This window comes from Phymastichus coffea, unplaced genomic scaffold, assembly GCF_024137745.1.
Source record: "Phymastichus coffea isolate CEN01 unplaced genomic scaffold, Cenicafe_Pcof_1.1 PCOF00258, whole genome shotgun sequence".
Lineage (NCBI taxonomy): Eukaryota > Metazoa > Arthropoda > Insecta > Hymenoptera > Eulophidae > Phymastichus > Phymastichus coffea.
This window is the reverse complement of record NW_026707069.1, coordinates 38,748-60,308: the sequence shown is the minus strand read 5'-3', so window position 1 is coordinate 60,308 and position 21,561 is coordinate 38,748. Positions and strand designations below refer to the sequence as shown.

The 21,561-nt window shown below is 44.0% G+C and overlaps 3 protein-coding genes across 8 annotated transcripts in view; 2 read left to right on the top strand and 1 right to left on the bottom strand.

Annotated features, from left to right (window-relative positions):
• Nucleotides 1-5,670, top strand: part of LOC131674580 (basement membrane-specific heparan sulfate proteoglycan core protein-like) — a 35,094-nt gene extending 29,424 nt beyond the window's left edge. For 3 of the 5 annotated variants that reach the window (XM_058953326.1, XM_058953324.1, XM_058953325.1), the window contains 10 exons: nucleotides 76-345; nucleotides 429-595; nucleotides 665-972; nucleotides 1,052-1,521; nucleotides 1,603-1,768; nucleotides 3,568-3,958; nucleotides 4,028-4,385; nucleotides 4,460-4,661; nucleotides 4,740-5,090; nucleotides 5,159-5,670. In XM_058953326.1, the coding sequence (XP_058809309.1) occupies nucleotides 76-345; nucleotides 429-595; nucleotides 665-972; nucleotides 1,052-1,521; nucleotides 1,603-1,768; nucleotides 3,568-3,958; nucleotides 4,028-4,385; nucleotides 4,460-4,661; nucleotides 4,740-5,090; nucleotides 5,159-5,390 (2,915 nt within the window). In that variant the 3' untranslated portion in view covers nucleotides 5,391-5,670. Of the gene's footprint in view, nucleotides 1-75; nucleotides 346-428; nucleotides 596-664; nucleotides 973-1,051; nucleotides 1,522-1,602; nucleotides 1,769-2,240; nucleotides 2,763-3,567; nucleotides 3,959-4,027; nucleotides 4,386-4,459; nucleotides 5,091-5,158 lie in introns of those variants that run through there. The other 2 variants (XM_058953327.1, XM_058953328.1) reach the window with 2 other exon arrangements.
• A 1,504-nt stretch (nucleotides 5,671-7,174) lies between these two features.
• LOC131674582 (neuropeptides capa receptor-like) lies at nucleotides 7,175-10,275 on the top strand. Its single transcript, XM_058953332.1, has 6 exons — nucleotides 7,175-7,300; nucleotides 7,962-8,424; nucleotides 8,513-8,603; nucleotides 8,669-8,868; nucleotides 8,937-9,188; nucleotides 9,248-10,275. The coding sequence occupies exons 2-6, from the start codon at nucleotides 8,040-8,042 to the stop codon at nucleotides 9,490-9,492; spliced, it is 1,173 nt and encodes a 390-aa protein (XP_058809315.1). The 5' UTR covers nucleotides 7,175-7,300; nucleotides 7,962-8,039; the 3' UTR covers nucleotides 9,493-10,275.
• Nucleotides 10,276-10,457: 182 nt separating this feature from the next.
• Nucleotides 10,458-16,941, bottom strand: LOC131674581 (myosin-G heavy chain-like). 2 transcript variants are annotated; one of them, XM_058953329.1, is made up of 4 exons: nucleotides 16,430-16,941; nucleotides 12,990-13,176; nucleotides 10,989-12,365; nucleotides 10,458-10,931 (listed from the first exon to the last, which is right to left on the bottom strand). In XM_058953329.1, the coding sequence occupies exons 1-4, from the start codon at nucleotides 16,491-16,493 to the stop codon at nucleotides 10,646-10,648; spliced, it is 1,914 nt and encodes a 637-aa protein (XP_058809312.1). In that variant the 5' UTR covers nucleotides 16,494-16,941; the 3' UTR covers nucleotides 10,458-10,645. The 2 variants fall into 2 exon arrangements, with proteins under 2 accessions (XP_058809312.1, XP_058809313.1); XM_058953330.1 differs by lacking the exon at nucleotides 16,430-16,941 and adding an exon at nucleotides 13,786-14,092.
• Between the last annotated feature and the right edge of the window lie 4,620 nt (nucleotides 16,942-21,561).

Sequence of the window (21,561 nt, the reverse complement as noted above, 5' to 3'; positions counted from 1 at the left end):
GACAACGAGAACAATTTACGAAGTCAAAAAATGATTGAGCCACAAACGAATCATAATGATCAATGTTTTCTGTAGCTTCCGCAACGCCGATCGTAAAGGTGGGAGCTTCCAAAAATCCAGTTGACGTGGGTGATTCAGTTGAGCTTCATTGCATGACGTCGGGAATAATAAACCCGCGTTATATTTGGAGCATGCCTTACGAAGTATCTCTACCATGGAATGCTAGAGAGTCAGGCAACATTTTGACCCTGACAGATGTTAGTCAACGTAATGCTGGCTTGTATAGATGTGCCATAGATTCTGAAGATGGTGCTGTTGAAGGAGACTTCGAACTGATCGTTAGCGGTACTTGTCTTGAGGATTCAGATAATTTTGGCATCTTGTTTTGTGTAAATAAATTACAGAAAATTATTCACATTATATTTCAGAGGACGACTTAGACACCGACGGAACGGATGGATCAACAATGGAAATAAAGTATACACCATTCGGTAAAGATATCGAAATCCAATGTCGAGATTATCTTGAGCCACCAGGTCGATACCGATGGACAAAAGTCAATGGAACGCTACCAACCACATCTGAAATCAACGATGTAAATGTCAAGAAGTAATTATTACATATAAGTATTGATAATATTTCATAATGTATTTGACTTTCGCAGGCTGTACTAATTTTGAAAGAAGTTAACCAAAGCACTGCCGGAGTATACATGTGCAAAGCAAATAATGGCCAAGAAATGAGAGAAGTGTTCACAACAGTCGTAGTCAACGGATTAGTTCCTTACTTTAGCCAAGCACCAATAAGTTACATCGAAGTGCCACCGTTAGTCGAGGCAAATTTGAAATTCAACATTGAAATTACTTTCAGACCAGAAAATCTAAACGGTATCTTACTCTACACCGCTGAAAATCACAACGGAGATGGTGATTTCATGTCATTGACTCTTGAAACAGGATACCCAACGTTCACGTACGTATTAAAACGGATTTTTCAAATTGCATTTTTCATAAAAATGAATGAATTAATTAATTTACCTTTTTCACTCAAGATTCGATCTTGGATCCGGACCTACTATCGTGAAAGCTGACAGGAACATTAGTCTTGGCGATTGGCACACAATTATTCTGCAACGAGATCGCAAAAGTGGAACGATGATAGTAGACAATTCATATACTTATAAAGCAGTTTCCAAAGGAAAACGAGATACTTTCGATGCTTTCATTCCTCTGTATGTCGGCGGAATCAGCGAAATAGGCATTAATAAGAATGTCGGTGTGACAACCGGCTTCGTTGGCTGCATCAATAGACTTATCGTGGGCGACAAGAAAATCGACTTGATGAACAATATGCTTGTCAGCAAATCTATTACGAGTTGTGAAATTTGTGAGCACATGACCAATCCATGCTCGAATGGTATCTGTCAAGAATCTATCGATTCAAAGGACGGCTTTGAATGTATCTGTAATGTAGGATTTGTAGGAGCTCGATGTGAGAACACAAAACAATCTTGCCAGCCAGGTAACTTTTGATTATTGAATTTTTATTTAGGAATTGTTTTTAACTTTTGGCAATTACTAAAATTGGTTGTGAAATATATAGGTATCTGCGGAGAAGGTATGTGCCACGAAACTGAAGATGGTTACGAATGTGACTGCCCCATTGGCAAGACTGGTCCAAACTGTGAATATTCACAGATGATTCGTACAAGTAAACTGAGTCATCCAAGATCATATCTTGGATATCAAACTCCAAAATCAATTAGAAGGTGAGTTTTCGAAATTCAATAGTGTGTCCATAGATAATGAAATTTCCTTAAGGATTAGAAAAAAATGTCAATAAAAATTTAGGTAAATTATTGCAAGACAAGTTTGGAGAATAGTTTGAGTTCGTTGAAATTTATAAAAAAGTTACAAGGTATAAGGATATTTGCATGATTAGACTTATTAATCAGTAAAATAGGTTCGTAAAATTGCTCGTTATATGTAGTTCGTAAAATATTGTATTGCTCATCAATGATAAGTTATATTACGTTTATAATGAATTGAAAATGTTTCGAAACAACAGATTTATTTAAAAATAATCAGTCTTCATTATTTTATTCATGTAGATTATTTTTCGATAGAAACTTAGATCCTTTGCATTTTATCTAGATGTTCCCTTTTAAATGTGTGCTTATTTAAGTATATTCGACTGATTTGTTGTTTTACGTTAAATACAATGTAAATAATTGTTTTCAGGAATGGATAGAGAGAAGTGGTATAAGTCAATTCCGAAAAGCATGCTCGATTTTACGTGTCGCAGCTTTAAAAAATGTAGATCGACATGCATATATTTTATGACACAACACACGCACTGTACACAAAATCAGTCAATCAAAATAACTTGGTGCCTTATTTTATAAGCTCTACACTATGCACAGAAAAAAAACGTAATTTTTAACTTTATGCGCTTCAAAGTATATCTATTTTTATATAATATTAAATGCACAGCCAATAACGGGATAACTTTCATATTTTATATAAATTATTATAGATATGCTTTATTTTGTACTTATAATAAGATGTGAGTTCAAAAGATGTGGTTGAACTAAAAAATTCATCTATTAGGATTATTTTTATATATACATATACAATACAGCGAATGTACGAATCTATTTCATCAACACTAGTACTGATATTTTACATCAACAACTGCCATAATTTTACTTGTATGATAATAAAATAAAAATTAAAAAATAGCATGTGCAATTACAATATTACACAACCTTGTACTCGAGGCTCAGAATGATATATTCACCTTACTGGGATAAACGAATAAACGCATGTAACATATAAGGTAGCGATTAATCAACGCTAGACACACTACTCAAAGACGATGCCCATTAAAAGGAAGTAAAATTATGATTGAAAAATATTTAAACAAAAATACATATACATGTTCTAACACCTCTTTACCCACGTAAGCAATGTATGTATAGTCCACGTATATATAGATATGTATAGATATATATATATATATATATTTATCAAATGGAATGATTTTTAAAAAGTAAGTACATTTGAAAGCCTAAACGTATAATTATCATTTTAGATATTTAGTTCCCGTGCTTGGAATATCATTGTGGTAGATATAAAAATTTTATCATAAGAAAGTTTTGTCTCGGTGCTAACGAGAAATCTAAATTCAGATATATGTTCGCCATTTAGCAAAGCGATGCTGACGGATATTAAAATAAGCGATTTCACTCTAGGCAATAATCAAGCCAAGTCGCTTATCATTTGCTACATCACAACAACGGCATTAAAAACCACGAATCGCTATTGAATTTGATGGAATTCGTCCATTCTGCCGGTAGCTTGCACGCGCATAGCATTCCAAATGGCATACGCTGTAGCTATAGAAAAACCGTATTGCTTTTCCTGGAGTACGCGCAGTAGGTAGTTTTGAGCGTTGCGAGGCGACGGGTGCGATTAGCTTTGAGACGCTCGCGGCGTCGCTAATGCTACGTTTGCTTATGTGTGTTGTGCTCGCTGAGTGTCGCTTTGGGCAAATGGAATGTTGCAGATTGCGAATGTCAGTGAGTTTGAAGCCCGCCGGCCAGGAGAACGGGATCCTGATGTATTGCGCGCAGAGCGCCCGAGGTACCGGCGATTTCATAGCGCTCGTCATTCACGAGCGCCGCTTGAGGTTTCTCTTCGGGATGGGCGCAAGAGTGAACGAGCTCCGATCGAATCACACGATGGAGCCTGGCAAATGGCACCGCGTGAGTATCGGCAAGGATCACCGATGGGCGTCGCTCACCGTCAACGCGGCCACGAGGAAGAAATTGATCTTCGGCCCGCAGCGTCCCATGTACTTGAAGACTCTCACCTATTTCGGTGGCGTCGATCACACGTCCATCAGCATTCACAAAAGCCTCCGCGTCAAGCTTTCATTTAACGGATGCCTCGACAAGGTAAACGTACCGTTTGGGCCCCGCTACGACAATTAACAGCTTCGCGTACAACGAATTGCAATTGCGTAGATACACGCGTACTCGACCAAGTTCGACATGTTCAAGTCGATCGCGGCGTCGTCGAACGTCGAGGAGTGCAACGACTTCGACTCGCACACGCAGTGGCACAGAGCGACCACCGCGGCGCCGCTGATAAAGCTGGATTTCTGCGTTGGCAAGCCGTGCGTCCACGGCGTCTGCCAGAACGTCGGCAGTAGCGACTACTCGTGCATCTGCGAGTACGGCTACGTCGGCAGGAATTGCGAGAACATGCTGAAGCAGTGCGAGCTTCTGAGCCCCTGCCTGAACGGCGGCACCTGCGCCGATTCGCGCGGCTCCTATAAATGCGACTGCAGATACGGCTTTACCGGGCAGAACTGCAGCAAGAGTGAGTGGATTTCCCGTAGTAGTGCCGTAGTGCCTTCGCGCGAACGCTCACCGTTGCGCTTCGATTGCTGCCAGGCGTGGACGTCGAGGACGACGCCAACTTTCGAGGCGACGGCTGGCTCGAGCTAAGCAACAACGTCATGATGCACGACGAGCGAAGAGAGATGATCGGCTTCGAGATCTCAACCAACGAGACCGACGGGCTGATTTTGTGGCACGGCGACGAATCTAGCAGGCGACTCATGAGCAGCTACATGGCTCTCGCCGTGACCGACGGGTTTGTCATTTCGAGCGCGCACTCGCGATAAAAAATAAGAAAGGGTATCTTCCGCTCTACCGCTGATCACTTTTCTAGGTACGTTGAGTTCCAATACAATTTGGGCTCAGGACCGGCTATCTTACGAATGAGCTCCTTCAAAGTAGACGACGGCAAGCGGCATAGGATCATACTGAAACGTCACGAAAGAGACGGCAGCATGGAACTTGACGGCGAACATATCGAAACTGGCACGAGCGACGGACTGAACCGCGAGCTGGAAATACGTGGCAACGTCTACATCGGAGGTGTGCCGGAATATTCCATGACAGGTAGCAGATATCACGTCGGGTTTTCGGGCTGCATTCATACTCTCGAAGTTCAAGATTCTGGGGCCATCGATATGGGGAAGTACGTGCTAAGAGGAAAAAACGTCGCACCCTGCTCCAGGTAATTGTCTAACTGTGATATATCGCGTCGAGAAAACGCTGAGCGTACGTTTCGTCGAATATTTCCAGAGCAAGACACAATCCGTCATCGCTGGTAAAAACTGATACCGGAAAAGACGCGTTCGATCCTTACGATTGGCCAACACCCATCAATATTCCTCATCCGAAGTCGACGTTCAACAAAGCTTCAATTTTCATCAATCACCGTAGTCTTATGTACATAACTTTTCTTCACTTCTCAGTAGCATTCTTCTTGCGTAGGGACTTTTTAGTTGACTTTATTACTGTCTGTGTCTTATGACAATAAAAGTTCGTTAGCCTGTCGATAAAAACGAAACTGTACGATAATCTTTTTGTAAATTTTATAATATTTGTAATAACTACAAAGAGTATGTTCCTTGTGATTATTGTACAAATAAGGTAGAAAAATTGCTGTTGCGCTGTACATAAGTTTCCTCGATCGTTTTTCTTTTCTGCTTATTTTTTAATTCGAATGTTTTCTTCAAATGTATATTGACATTTTTTTCCGTCGTTCTTTTGCAGTGAAGACAAAAGTACAGCGATTATGCTTCTGATGCCTATACAGCAACTATCAAAGCTTGAAAGTAACTGCTTTTATCGATTTATATATATATATATATATATATATATATATATATATATATAAACAAGCAAAAAAAATTAGATGGTAAATTACAAAATATCAATTTTATATATGCATTAAGAAGATAAAATAACAAGTATAGAATAGCCGAGTTTAGAAAAGCTCTTTTAGGTCGGCAATAACTGTTGCAATAATTTTCATTAATAGTTATAACTAAGATATCTTAATGAATAACGATACATTAATCAAAACTTTGAAAGTATTACAATTTTGATAGGGATATTTCCTTCTTATTACATTTTTTAAGTATGTATTCAAAATATGCTGACTTGTACTACGTGTCTCGTTTATACACTATTAAACTTTCTCGATTAATAATGTAAATAAGTATTGTTTCGACGCTCTGTACGAGGACAAGACTTTTGGAGACATTTGGAATCATTGAGGAGCGCTTCTTAAAGCTTTGCAATGATGGCTACGGCAAGCAATTAAAGTTTCACGTTCAAAGTGGTTTCGTCGTGCCACCAAAATGTGGAACTTGAAAAATCTACTTAAAACTGCTACTCACTATTGAAAGCGTCACTAAATGATCGTTAATTTATTGATAAGTAATTTCTTTGTCAGTTGCAGAACGTAGTAAAGGTTGTATAGTATATATTAAAAGTATAATAAAATTCACATTAATCAAAACGATTCAGAATGTTTTACATCTTTGGTTGTTATGATATGTTTACGTTATTGCAGCGTTCCACGCAAAAGAATGATGGCATCCGTGATATAAAAGTATATAAACAATGAAAAAAATACACTATACTCAAGTTTCAATTGTATTTTCCTGTTTTACGAAAGGTTAAATTGAAACGAAGAAGACTGGGCTTTGAGAATATGAAAGTTGTTCATATTTGTTGCTGCGATTAAAGCTTTTGAACGATATTATTAATTTAAATAGCTAGAGTCTATTTCAAAGTCTTTGGTTGTCTTTATGATCGTTCCCTATGAATCTTAAACACTTGATAGTACACTCGCGATGATGATTCATGATCCCTTGGTAAAGAATTTATGCCAACTATTATCACTAATTATAAGTAAAACTGTAAAATTGCACTGTATAATATTGTAATTATACTAAATGAATAAACACTTGCTTCATATTTGCCAGTAATTATTCCCTGAGCGTAGGCGAAACCTTAGACACTATGCGCAAAGATTTGCTTTGAAAATTACATCAAATGAACTGTTTTATTTCGTTTTTTGTTTCACGGCTATAAATGAGCCACCAGAAAATATTATAGTTTTATAAAGTAGCAGAAGTTTGAGCACATAATTCTTGGGGTATAAATTTCTCAAGACATAATAAGGCCGAATATGCAATCAAATCTCAAATATGGGATTCTTATCAATGATAAGAGAAGACGTTCCGAGCTACACGCTCTTTACCTGTTTGAGAATTATTTTTTTGTTCCATCACGAAATAAGTGGCTGTGATTTTGTCTCGACGATGTTCAGTGAATATTTCGCTTTATGAAGGCTGATAAAAGAATTGTTACTAATGATCAAAGTCGGTGGCAATGAAATAAAATGTCGTTTGTTACGAATGTTTGCGACTGGTAAGTTGTTTTTAATTAATTTTTAATTTAACAATAGTGGGCAAATTTATCCAGTAATTTTTGACGGATAATCTGCATCCACAATTATATAAAAGAAGTTTTGTAAATTTAGCCGGATTAAATCAAGTAAAAACATACAGGCGTAATTGCGATCAAGACATTTAAGGATAATGTTTTTTTAATAACATCTAATTTTAAAGTAAAAAATTCGATCAAACGGGTATATTGTGATAATGGATTATGGTCATCTTTGATAAAATAATACATGTTCAATGAAATTATTACTTACTATGGAATTTGCACAAATATTTTAATACAATATTATTGTTCTTATCAGACTTCTTCGGATCATCAAAGTTACATAACTTATTATTAACGTGTTTTATTATTATAATTACGAGTCTAGCGTTTATCGCCTTTTAAACAATGAATGAAAAAAATTAACGTTGAACGTTTGAAGTGATAACATCGAAAATATTTAGAGCGCATCCCAAGTTTGTGTTTTAAATTTATGATGGAGATGATTCCAAATGCGTCAGAGACTCGCGGGGAAATTTTTTATTTATTTAACGTTGACGTCTGCAGAATATTGCAACACTCTGAAAGGATCTGAATCACATAATGCTTTGATACAAAATGTTATATTCAACGTTTGTTTTAGGCTCTGATCGAGGCATCGGTTAAAATGACCAAAAGCTGTGCATTTCAATTCTTCATCCGACACATCGAAGAATTGTAAATGATCATGACGACTTTAAATTCGACGAATGACTTGACGAGAAACTCGTCGACAAACTTAGCGGAAGTTGAAGTTCTCGAAGGACTTTTGGAGCCACTTCCGATATGGAAAAATATAACGAATTTGATAGAGGAATCAGGGCCTCTCGCGGCAAATTGGACAAATTTAACGGAACTTCAGTATCTTGAAAATATCTTAGGGCCACAATATTTGCCGCTCGACGTGACAGTGCCTCTGACAGTAGTATATACTACCATATTCATATGCGGGATTTTCGGCAACGTAATAACATGCGTGGTGATTATAAACAACTCGACCATGCAGAATGCGACAAACTTTTATTTATTCAGTCTTGCGGTATCCGACTTGATACTTTTATTACTAGGTACGAATGTTACACGAACGTCTCGGCAAGTATCTATACGATCACTAAACGTTTGCTTGTTTCGCCCCCCCCCCCCCCATTGTTAAAGGTTTACCAAACGAATTGAGCGTCTTTTGGCAGCAATATCCGTGGATTTCCGGAAAGCTATTCTGTAAAGTAAGGGCATACACATCGGAGACGTACGTATGTTTGACGCATTAGCAATTGAAAGCCGACAGGTGTTGTAAGCAATGAAATGTTCAAGGTCATCGTACGTTTCGGTGCTGACAATAATGCTGTTCTCGATAGAAAGATATTTGGCCGTATGCAAGCCGCTGCACTTCAACGCCATGAGCGGCTTGAAGCGACCAGTGTGTTTCATTATAGGGGCTTGGATTGTCGCTTCGGTCTGCGCCTTGCCATTTTTTATATACACCACAATAAATTACATAGAGTATCCTCCCGGTATGTAAATATTTATAAGTTAAGCAGACTCACCGTTTGCCGCTATTAATAGTTTGTCAGCGTTGCAGGTTCTGGAAATAATTCGGATATATCGGCAATATGCGGCATGATGAAAGAACACCTGCCCAAGAACTTTCCGCTTTACGAGCTGAGCACCATGCTCTTCTTCCTCGTGCCAATGTTGGTCATTATGATCCTTTACGCTAAGATGGGAATGCAAATACACGAGAGCTTGAGAGGAACGAAGAAGGCTAACGTCAATCAGTTTAACAAAGAGGCTCAGCACGTCAAGTCGAGACGAGGCATCGTCAAGATGTTGAGTAAGTCGTGCCATTCTGCACTCGCGACAAAAATCTAAGAGCCGGCTTTGCTTTCCTAGGCGCAGTAGTGATTACCTTTTTCATATGCTGGGCGCCATTCCACATGCAGCGACTGCTATACATTTATATGCACGAGGTCGACGCCGAATATTATCCGGATATGAACGAATGGCTGTACATCATCAGTGGCTGCTTTTATTATTCGAGTACCGCTATTAATCCGCTGCTTTACAATTTCATGAGTAGTCGATACCGCATGGCCTACAAACGAGTATTGAATTTTCAAAGATTATGTCATTGGTAAACGAACGACGACCCTGGACCAAACCAGTTTTCGTCGGCAGATTCCAAAACCAGTTTCAATTTACGACTTGGTATCAATCAATTTCATGACTTTTATATCGCTGCAAATCGAACTTTCGCGACAAGTTCGAACGGCTTGTAGTTCAAACTTTAAACGCTTCTTAAAAATATTGGATATTATACCGTTACTAAAACTAATTTAGTTTTCCTGAACAAATAGAATAAAAGAGCATCGCGTAGTTTCGTAAACTTAAAACAAATGAGAACAGCAACATCAACGATTTTTTTTAATAATAATTTAATATTACGTCAAATCTACATTAGCAGGAATATGTGAATATTAAAATTTTCTCGTAAAATCAAAACACGATTGTTACATGATAGAGAGATAACAGTGTAGTCGATTTGCGTTATAGTTTATAGTTTAATAGAAACACTTTGAAGAAAACGTATATTTTTCCGCAAAAGGATAACGACAGAGACAACTGTATGTGAATAATTACATTTCATTACTGGCAAAGTACGTAAAGAGATATGTGTCTAAGCGAGGCGACAAAAAATTTTTTTAAAACAATCATAAATTTTATCTGAGCATAAAGGATAATGTATATACAATCGTAATTATCTTAATAATAACAATTAATTTTGAAACACTTTTTAATTTATTATTTTTTTTATAATAATAAACATAGAAAAATACGAAACAAGTTTTTTCGCTTGCTATATGTACATTTATACGTATAGAAGTCGAATGGTCGCTTAACGATCTACGAATGTCATTCATTTGAGAATACAAAAAAAGTATTTTAATTACCTATCACTAATTAATACTTAGATTTTATTTATAAAAAATAAGGTATTACAAAGTGGACGGTCGTTACGCGATTTAAGCGAAATATTTTTTTTCGAATAATAAGATCCACTATATATATATATATATATATATATATATATATATATATCAAGGCACATACATAGCACGGCAACGATGTAAAATTAATAATAATAATTATAATAGATTAAGTTTACGATAAAAACTGGCCATATTCATTGAAAAAAAAAATGTATTTTGAAAACGTTCGAGAGGGGGTAGGTTGTTTGTCTCAGATTGGAATCTGCAGTCGCGCTTCGTGATTAGGAGTGTGGTGGGGTGCTTATGTAATCTTGACGGATTCCTTGTTGCTGTTGACGTGCTCCAATTCGATGTTATCGTAGGCAAGAGGATCGTTGTCGTAATAGGCATAGTCGTAGTCGTTTTTCTTGCTTATTTTCGGGCGCAGCGTGGTCTCCTCGTAGTACTTGGCGGTGGTGGTGTATTGCTGCTGCTTGGCGGCGGTCGCCTGGTTCTGGTAGTACGACTGCTTGGGCTGCGTCACTTGGGGCGCGTGAGTGTTTACGTTGAAGTTGTTGGGATTGTAGGTCGTTGGCGAGGCCGCTCGTCTGCAAAGGCATCGGTCGTCAGACAATCGTACGACGCGATTTTTGGCATGGGCTTACCTTGGGGTCGGAGTGGTCGGTCTGACATTCTCAGCCAGATGGTTGACGCTGGACGGACTGAAGCCAAGCCCCACGGAGGACCTGCCGAAGTCGTAGCTCCTGGTGCTGGTCTCGAAGTTGGGGTAATTCTGCTTGTACTGGGTGACCTTCTTCGTGACCTTGGTCGACTCGGCGTCGGTGTACTGAGCGCTTTTGGTCGTCAGAGTGGTCGACGACTTGTCGAAGAATGCCCGGTGGTTTGGGAATTTCTTGGTGACGGGACTGTAGGTGGTCGGGGCATAGGTGTTGGTGGCGTAGCTGTTCTGGTTGTAGTCGGCCTTCTTCGTCGCCTGGTAGTTGTTGTGGTTGTTGTGGTTGTTGTGGTTGTTGTTGGCGTTGTTGTTGGCGTTTACATTGTCGTAGTTGTGGTTGGGGTACTGGGGGGTGAGGGTGGTCGACGGGTAGGACGTAACGTTCGTCCTGTGGACGCTGTAGGCGGGGTGGACGTTCTGCTTGGTGCTCTCGTAGCTATTGTAGTTGGCCTGCTGGTTGAAGTCGTAGACGAGCGGCTGCTTGGTGGTCGAGGGCAGCGCCTGGCTGGTGTACTGGGCGGAATAGTTGGGGGGCTGCTCGCTGTAGCGAGTGGTCTGCGTGGGCTTGGCGGTGCTCTCGAAGCGGTTGAAGCCAAAGGCGCCGTGGAAGGTGCTCTTGGTCGTGGTGGTCTGGTAGTTGGTGTAGGCCTCGGTCGACCTGAGAGTGGTCGCCGCCGGCACGGTGTGCTTACTCGTAGGCCTCTGCGTGGAGCTGGCCTGCTGATGATAGGTGATGATCCTGGGGCTGTTGGCGCTGCTCGCTCGCTGCGTGGTCGTGCTGTAGACGAACGCCTGGTTGGGATTGTAGCGAGCCTGGCCGCTGCTGGTGGTCGGCGCGCCGGTGGTCGGCTGCTGCAGCTTCGTGGTGGCGTAGGCGTTGCTCGCCGGCGCCGGCTTGCGGCTCACCTTGCGCAGGCTGCTCTTCTTCTCTTGCGGCTGCTCCTGGGATTTGTTGTCCTTCTCGGGCTCCTGGTAATGCTTCTGTGTTCTCGCGGCGCTGTACTGCTGCTGACCGGCGCTGCCGCTCTTCTTCGGCGGGTCGACGTCCTTTCCGCCGTTGGAGTTGCCGAAGCTGTTGTAGGGCGAGCGAATCGGATCGTTGGACTCGCTGCGCTGCAGGTGGTCTTGGGGCTCGTAGTCGCTGCGTATGCTGTCGTAGTGCAGCGACTCCAGACCCGAGCCGATGCGGTACAGGTCGAAGTTGTCGCTGGCGTAGTAGAGAGTCGCGGCCTCGCAGTCCACGTCGTACCAGTCGGCGCAGGTTTGGCTCTCCTGGTCGAAGGCCGTGTCGTTCGGGCAGAGGAACCTGCGATCGCGCAGCACGCGCGTTGCGTCGACAGTCGCTTTAGTCGATCTCTCTCCCACGGCGCGTGCGATCGCACGTGCAGAGTCATCTCCGAGTCCGCGGGCGTTGAGAAAGGTTCGTCGGAGTCGCGCGACCCCCCGAGGCTCTTTGCTCGTTGCGTCTTTGCAATGCAACGTTTTCGACGCTTTCCACGGTTCCCGAGAGAGAAAGTTTTGCGTTTTGATAAAGCGCCGAAAAGGAGACTTGCGCAAGCCAGAATTTTACACGGTTGTTGTTTTATTCAAGCGTCATTTACGCTCGTCGCTGTTCTTTAGTTGACCGCGCGCCGAATAGAAAGTATCGATTGACAATTCCGCTGATATAAATGTTTGATGCGCGAGTTCATGTATGTTTCAACGATGAAAGACAAGTAATAAATTTCTCGTGCCCTCGCCGAATTGGATTCTACTGTTGATAATGGAAAAGCGCGTTTTCAACGGTTGCGCCGAACTTCGGGAACTTAAAGAAAAAAGAAAATAAGAAAAGAAAACGGAAAAAGAGGAGTAACCTTCCGCGAAACTGCTAAATAATTTATCGCTGATCGTGCCGTTGTATGTTAAATAGCGGTACGTATAGTTAGCATACCTGTAGTCCTGAATGCTTCCGGCAACAGACACGCAAACGTGGAACAGTTGACAATCGGTTTCGGGATCTGCGTAGTAGCTTCCAATGATTTTGTTGCGGCACGTAAAGGATGTCTGCGGCATGTATTGCTGGGAGTACCTCGGCGGCGGCCGCTGAAGAGCCGACGCGCAGGTCCACGCTAGCGCCGCTTGAAAAAAGAAAAGCCACCAAACGATGTGCTCTCACTTGGAGTACCATCGGAAGAGTTTTCCGAAAAATTGTCAATTGCAATTCGAACACGGCGACGAGAGAAAAGCGGACGGGCACAAGCTCGCGAGAGAGCGCTTTTGCGACGAGCGTTTGCGAGTAGCTGGCGCTCGGAGATCGAGGCTGAGATACCGAAAGTGAAAGTTCAAGTGTGGAAGATGTCAACTGCCAAGGCAGATTCTTAACACACATTTTTCTCCCGAGCGTATCTTGGAGAGCGATTTGCAACTGTTATTTGCGGATCGCAGCTTGGCCGAGCGATCTCTCGGCGATAAGAAGAGCGAAACGCCGATAAGAGTAGCGCGACGACGCGAAGCTAGTTTAGCTGCACGAATATCGTCGCGCGCAATCGGATGATCCTGCGCTCGCAATAAATGATTGTGTGAAAGCGTGCGATTCGAGTAGTAAAAGCCGAGTGATGTCAGGCATGTGAAGTGACGTCACCCGTTAGACGCTCTCACTCCGCGCCTCGTGCGCATAGCTCAATCGTTATGGTCGCGGTCGAAGAGTGGACGACGCTTCCTTCCGCAGCTCGGAATAAATTAATCACCGTCGTCGCCGAGGGTCCGTGCGTTATTTCACTACGCGCTGCGCCACCTTCTTTCTCGTCTTTTTCTGTCCTTCTTCTTCTTCTTCTTCTTCTTCTTGTCCTTTACATAACGTTAGAAATCTCGCGGACCAAATGGGAGAAAAGGCAATCTGGACTTGTGCGTAGGTGTAATTTGTCGCGCGCGGCGCGCTCCAGCGGTACGTGCTTAATCAAGCCGGCCTTTCCTCGGATGAAACGAGCCATCCTCAATTCGGTAATTACGCGCGCGGACGCGCGGAATGAGACTGTGCGCGCGACAAAACCGTGCTCGCGGAATCAAGACTCTCAACTATGTCAATTACGCGCGGCGCGAACGTTATGAAACGGCGCGGCGCGCTACTTCGTACCAATTTTTCGTCATTACTTCTTTTTTTTTCTCCTTCACGCGCGCCGCGCCGCTCGCTTCTTTATCGCCTCGGACGTGCTTTTTCGCTTCTCTTCGCTTCGTTAAAATAACAAACTGGCAGCGGGAGCTCAGCTAAACGACCAAAAAATACAATCGGCAAACGTCAGCTTTGTTAAGTCGTAATGGCAAACGGCCATAAAATATATAGCGATAGATGCAATTAGAGAAGTCGAAAAAAAAGAAGAATTTTATCGGGCTCGAGAAGGAGGGTGGCGAGGGAAAGAAGCGTTTACAATTTATGTAACGAGTTTTGAAAGCAGATGGCTCATCTTCGGTGTAAAAGTGTATACACGTACAGAGCGAAAGAAAGGTACGGCGCAGCGAGTGCCGTGGCAATAATCAAGCGTCACGTAATTTCTATCTATAAACAGGTTTTCTAACTTCTGTATTAATCTGTTTGGCGCTAAATAACTGAAAGCTAGGTTTGTCAAAACTATATACACGTCCGCGTTACGAAAACCTCGGCAGTGGAAAATTCGACGGCGTTTTTAATTGCGGACGCGCGCGATTCTCTCGGAACGATATTAACGATTTTTCTTTTTCGCTATTGCGGCTCGTTCACCAAGCACATCTTATTGGATTCGAGGTCATCGAGAGCTATGCAATAATTATACGCGGCGAGTTGGCGAGTTGGCTTTGCGTACGTATATACCATTAGGAAAAACCACTGTCATTCGTTTTGCGGTGTATCAAATGACTGCTTATATTGCGAACCGACGACACTGCCAACTGCACGGTTTCGAGTACGCAATTTGTCAATTAGCCGTTTTCACCGTCGGCTAATCAGATAATTGGCGAATCTTTACGGGAAAAGTCAACGTTGGCCCAGTCGATCAACACTTCGCCTCTCTTGCGCTATTAAAAATTTGCCGGCGCACCGTTGTAAACCCTCCGAGTGCAATGATCGACGAGCTTCGATGTACTTTAGATCGCTCGCAGCAACGTTCCCGGACAAATTTTCGCAGCAAACTGAAAAATATTCCACTTTCACTTGTTGTTCGAAAATAACTTCTCCGCGGCACCAATCTTCCACAAAAGTTCTAAAACTTTCATCTCATTTAGCACAAATTACGGAAATATCGCCGATGCGTGACGTAATATTTTCACACTTGTTCGCGCAAACTCCGAGACCGCTCAACGATTGTTCGCCGCGAGCATACGTATGATTATACGTGGTGTATCGAAAGGAAATAGGTATTGCGAACACGTCGATCCATAAGTCTCGCGCGGAGACAATGCGAAGCCATAAATAATAATGGCAACGAAAAAACACGTCATACTAATCGCAAGAAGCTCGATAAAGATTTTAATCGCGCGTGCTGTATAGCGGAGGAGAGCACGGTAGCTTGCAATTATTCGAATAACTAATCCGTCTTACGAAATGATTACGTGGGATAGTTAAGTGACGCTTCCCTACACGTACAACCGCGTCGCACCGCGCATATATCGCAGCAGTAGCGTACCTTCATCCATTTGCAGATTCGGAGAGCCGTTCGCTTTTTTCTTTTCTTTCTCCCCCCCCCCCCCTCCCGCCCTCGCCTCTGCGCAGTCTCGCGGCATTACGATACTCCGCGCGTACAAAAGTCCGAGCTCGTTGACGCCAAAATCCTCGCGAGATTATCCGCTTTGCGCATAACATATGGTCGTCGCTGCGTCTCTCGCGTTGCGTATCGTTCGCCACACTTGTCCCCCGCCCGGGAAGGTGAATAGTTGCGAGGCGCAACGGACACCGACGGGGCCGAAGATTCGTTGGTCGCTTTGGCGGAGCTTCGGGCCTGGCGCGCCGGGGTGGACGGGCGCGTTCGTGAGCACGAGCGTGCCCCCGATGATCGCAGTAATGGGAAACCGCTGCCGTCGGGACGCGAGAAGAAAGAGAAACGCGCGCGGCGCGAGAGATTCGGCTGATCGTCGCCGACGGCGCTTCCCGATCTGATTTCGCGATCGAAGTCGGATAGGCGCAGCGCGCCGCGGCATATTTATTATATTCCGCGTGAGCGTCGACACCTCGTTAGCGCGTCGAGCAACGATCGTCGTCTTGTCTTCTATCCGAGTTGCAAAAGCTTGCGAAAGCGCGGCGCGAGCGTACGTAGGGTGCAGTAGCGAAGAAAATGAAAGGATAAGTCAGTCGCGGCGCGCAGGGTCGTTAGCACGTTGACACAGTTAAAGCGCGCTCGCCGAGTGGAAAATCGAGTAACTCACCTAGCGCGCAGACGAGGATGCTTCTGCTGCTGCTGCTGCTGCTGCTGCTGCTACTGTTGGTCATCCTGCTCGCAGAAACGGCTTACGAACGGAGAAAAAAAAAATGAACCAAGCTGTCTAGGTCGGAAAGGCGGTTCTACGGAAGAGTGGCAGTCATTGAAGCTGGCCGAGAAGCGTGTGGCCGTGCGGCAGAAATCCGGAAGAAGAAGGAGGCGGCGGAATCGGTTCCCTGGATGTGCGCGCCAAGCGAAGTCGATGATGCGACTGCCTGTATAGGCGGTCTCGCGTATGAAAATAGAGTTTCGGAGAGAGAAGAGGCTGCTTAGAGTTGCGGCGGTACCATCCGGTGTGTTGTGTGTGTGTTGGCGCTCGCTCGCTCTCCCTCTCTAATGTGACCTCTCTCCGTCCTTCTCTCCTCGCGAAGCGGCGGACGTCTCCCTTAATATCTCATTCGCGTCTCTCTCTCTCTCTCTCTCTCTCGTTGTAACCTTTCTCTTTGGAGCTCTGCGAGTGTGTAAGTGAGGCTCCTTTAAAGAGCGAGAGGATGAGCAATCTTATAGAGCTGCTGCTGCTGCTGCCGCCGCCGCCGCCGCCGCCGCTGCCGCCGCCGCTGCTGGCGAGGAGTAGATAGGTAGGTAGGTAGGTAGGTAGGTGGTAGGGAATTGCCGCCGCCGTGGCCGCCACGCGGAGAATGTACTTTAACTCGCCGCTCGCGCCGGCAGATGTGAAGTTTCTCATTACGTCACACAACGCTAGCGCGCTCCTAACAAAACCCATCCTTTTTCGCTTTTCTTCGCCTCTTCCTCCTCCTCCTCCTTCTTCTTTTTCTTCTGAACCTTCTCGGACGCGCACTTGTCCTGCGTCGACGTGCCGGCCGCTCGCGCTCCGTCACGGCTCATCGGAACGAGAAAGCTCTGGCTCGTCCGTCGGGCTCGCGAACGCTTTAACAGCGCGCGCCGATTCGCAGCGCGAGCGCGCGTAGATCGACTTCCACGGGCGTTATAAAAGAGCGCCCGGCGTCTCGCGCGAACACGTCCCACAAGGAGAGCGCTCGTCGAAACTCGTCATGAGAAATCATCGAGGGAGCTGGCGGCTGAGGCGCGCGCGCGCGCGCACGTGTGAACGAGGGCTGCGTGGCGCCGCGGCGCGTCCGCGTAATCCGGCAGACACGTCGGGAGCGCGAGCGAAGGCTTTCCGCGGAGGAGAGCACGACCGCCGAGCTATACGGAGCCTCGCTCGCTCTCGCGCGAATGCAAGTGAAAGTAACACTATGGCGAGTCGCGCGCTCTGCCCCGGCGCTCTCCGTCGCTACGTGTGCTTCCTTCTAGCTGTTGTAACGCGGCTCGTGCTCTTCTTCGCCGTATCCTTGCCGCGTCGCACGTCTGTCTGTGTGTGCATGCGGCATTTTTCTCGAGGGTACCTCTCCGCGGTGATTTTTGATGGACTTTCTCCGCTGACTGTCTGCGCCGCGCCGCTCTGACCTTTCGCTGGAATGTCGCCCCGCGAGGCAGACACGTCGTCGTCGTCGTCGTCGTCGTCGTCGTCGTCGTCGCCGACGCAACGCCTGACGCTCGCATGGGACACTGGCGGGCGCTATTGTGTCATCGCGAAAACGTCTCTTCGGGCCGATTCTCCGCGTTGGACGAACGTGCGTGCCGGTGCGACCATCGTCGCGACGCCTCATCGACGTCGTCCTGGCTGCGGCATTCGGCTGAGCTCGTGGAAAGTTCGTACTGGTATTCGCCTGCTCGTGCGAAGCCTCTTCGCTCGCGACGCTCACTTCACGCGGACCCAATTTATGCCATTTCATCGCCGCTCGCCGAGGTCATTCGGGATTCTCGAGGATTAATGTCCCGCTAATTCATCCTCGAGCCGTGCTCTCGGATCTGCTTGAACATTGACCATATTTAATTACTTTTTTGCAACGACACCTTTACGGGAATCGACGCCTTGCAAATCGCACATCGGCGTGAATCTTAAAACCTTATTGGATACATGTGCGGCTTCTTTATGCGCATACCTTACGAACGTAATACGCCGTGTACGCAATCGATCGCTCAAAATTCTCCGTACGCGCAAGAGAGGAATGTTATTTCAAGATAAAAACGCATTGTTTGCGCAATCAGTTACTTTTCAACATATGCGTTTATTGAGAGAGAAAGAGAGAGAGAGAGAGAGTGAGAAGCACTACGCAGAGTGTTATTGTAACAGTTTTCGTTATTCAACTGATATGAGCGGAAGATCCTCGAAGCCTCTTTCGTTCTGAGAATCAAGTTGTAAAGATCATTCACACGTATATTTCGCAGCATTAAAAATTCTCGTAAAACGATGAGGACATCGTATAACTGGACCGCACATTTTTTTTTTTTTGCAGCGTGAATCCGCTGTTTTTTTACATACTCATTTTTAAGCGCTATTACTAATTACACAGTACTCAAAGCGATTCGCTTTCTAACCGATTTTTGATTGTAGTATTGTCTTTAAAAATGTTTAAAAAAAACAAGACTTTCTACACGGCTATATTATATCCGAATGTTTATTGGCGTATCTTTTCATTGGTATATATGTGCAAGCAAAACGTTTCTTTCAATGGGTTTTTTTGCACAGCATACAGCCTGCGGCAGCGAGAGAACATCAAAGTAAATAATCCCCGCATTACGTCAGATATCAAAGTTTATTTAGTGGAATATGTTTTTGTGAATATTTACATATATTTACGTATTGAAATGTGCGCTTCGGACGAACTACAACGGGGAGAGAAGAAGAGTTCACTGGAGTGGCGGCGGGCACGAGGTAAATTTCGATCTAAGAAAGTGAAGGTGATGCGGCAGACTTTCTCGCAAATCTACGTGTATACTGTATATACATATGAAAATATTTGACGGTGCCGGTCTTATGTTTTATTGATGAGGTCTAATACAATAGTACAATATATTAGGTGACTAATAGAGGCGGCTGGCTCCAATTTATACAATTCGATACAACGATTCTTCTTTAGACACAGCGCAATCTCTCTGAAATTGATTAGAGCCATCAATATTTTACAGCCGTAACATTGTTCGATAATGAGCCAATTAAACAATTACGCAACTCGCAAATGTGTGTGGGGAAAAACTAAGAGAGTGAAATATAATAAAAAGCTCTGCTCGTCGGCAGATGACAAACAATTGCGGGCGACGTAACTCGGTGAGAGAGAAAAAGAGAGCGAGACCGTTCTTCCATTGCTACTAATGTGCAAGTAGCATCCTTATAAGCGAGAGTTCTGTATTGCTGGAATGCGGTCCACAGCACTCCCTTCGAATGGTACATTCTCGGCGAGTTTTCAACGAAGTTCACGCGCCGCTGATGCCGCTCGAGCCGAGCTCGCCACAATCTCACCGAGTTCCGTTTTCTTCCTCTTCGCTTCGGAATAGCGCGAGATCGTCAATTATCCCTAAATAATTGGCCATCCCGGCGTTATTTGTTGATTTCGCCATGGAATGCCGCCGAGGAGGCCCCTCTACGTACGCTATTTCAAAATCCACTTTCAACTCCGCGGAGTACCCACGGCGACACGTTCTTGTTCTCTTATTTGTGTCATCTCTTGTTATGACATTTTTTATCACTGTCTCTTTTCTGCTCTGAACAATGCCGAGAATGAACGCTGGCTCCCCCCGCTCTCCTTCTCAATGGGAAATCATCCTATAATCAATTTCGTTTAATAGAATCACGTATTAAAGGAAAAAAACTTTTTCTTTCTATCCGAGCGTCTCTTCTATTTGTAACCTCTCGACCTCGAGAGAAAGTGATGAAAAAAAAGAACTCGTCAGATGGGTTTATTAAATGGATAGAGAGAGAAAGAGTGCATAGTGCGTATACACCTACGCATGCTCGTTACGAGCTATTTATCTGTACACAGTCCATACTATTTCGGAACGACAGCCATTCGTCGTGTGCGCATCTCCGACTCATTGAATTTTTCGACACTCTTGATTCTCGGAGGAAAAAATATTCCCATGCCTGATTGGATTCGTTACAGTGGAGTATATGGAGATGAAAAGGAAAACGACTGTGACCAATGATTTATCTCAGGTCCGCGGGCGATTGCAAATTACCTGTGGATAATGTCAAGTCAATAGGATCACGTGAATCCAACGGGGCGCGTCATTTTTCTTTTTATTCTCCTTTTCGACACGAGCGAAAGTTACGTATTAGGCCGCGATAATTGGGAAAGTTTCTTTCTTCAAAATCTCTATTTGTCAGGCGTTTATAGCACAATTAATTATTTAAAATACGACCAGTCGACTCGAGAATGAAATGGCCGACTATGTTGGCATGCGACTACTTACGAGCTTAGAGCCCGGCTTGGTGTACGTATGCACCTCTAATCAATCAAATATAAAATAATATATATATCAAATGCACAAATATTCGATAATCTTCACATCTACGTTACATATAATTAAACTAAGAACCCAAGGTCTCAATCTTTTGTCTCATAATAACATTGTCAAGGATTATTAGCAAAATCAATATAATTATAGCGTAATTGTAGAATATTAATGACTGTAACGTCGATGAATGATCGATTGAGAATTTTTTCAGAAAGAAATTACATCAAATTGACGGCGCTTACGGGAGCATTAAGTGAGATTGATCTCTTATTAGAATAAAAAAGCTTGATTCAAACGTTGGCTCGACGCGAAGTCAGAACGAACGAAATCGTACAGGAAGCGGCTCATCTTCATCGGGAGAGATGTCGAAGAAAAAAAAGATCTTGAAAGTCGCGCCATCAATCATAAAATGATAAACGCACAATAACCGAGCCGTAAAAAATAATCCAAATCCAGCGACGCGGTGTGAAATAGTACTGTTTTATCCATACTTGCATTGTCATCGATAACTTGCTCGAACCGAAATTCCAACGAAACAATTAGCCAAGGCCTCCAACTAGCTCGTCGCTCGATGTCGAAACGCGAAGGAACACCTATTTACTGAAAGAGAGGCTGGCATTGTCAGTTCAAACCCGCATCCCGAGGTCAAAATCTTTCACCGTGGCGATGTCCTTATTTTTTGGTGTTCGCTCCCATGTGACCAGCGCATTTTCTGACGAGCAATTTTTTTTTGCCCAACACGCGCGTATGCGATGATTC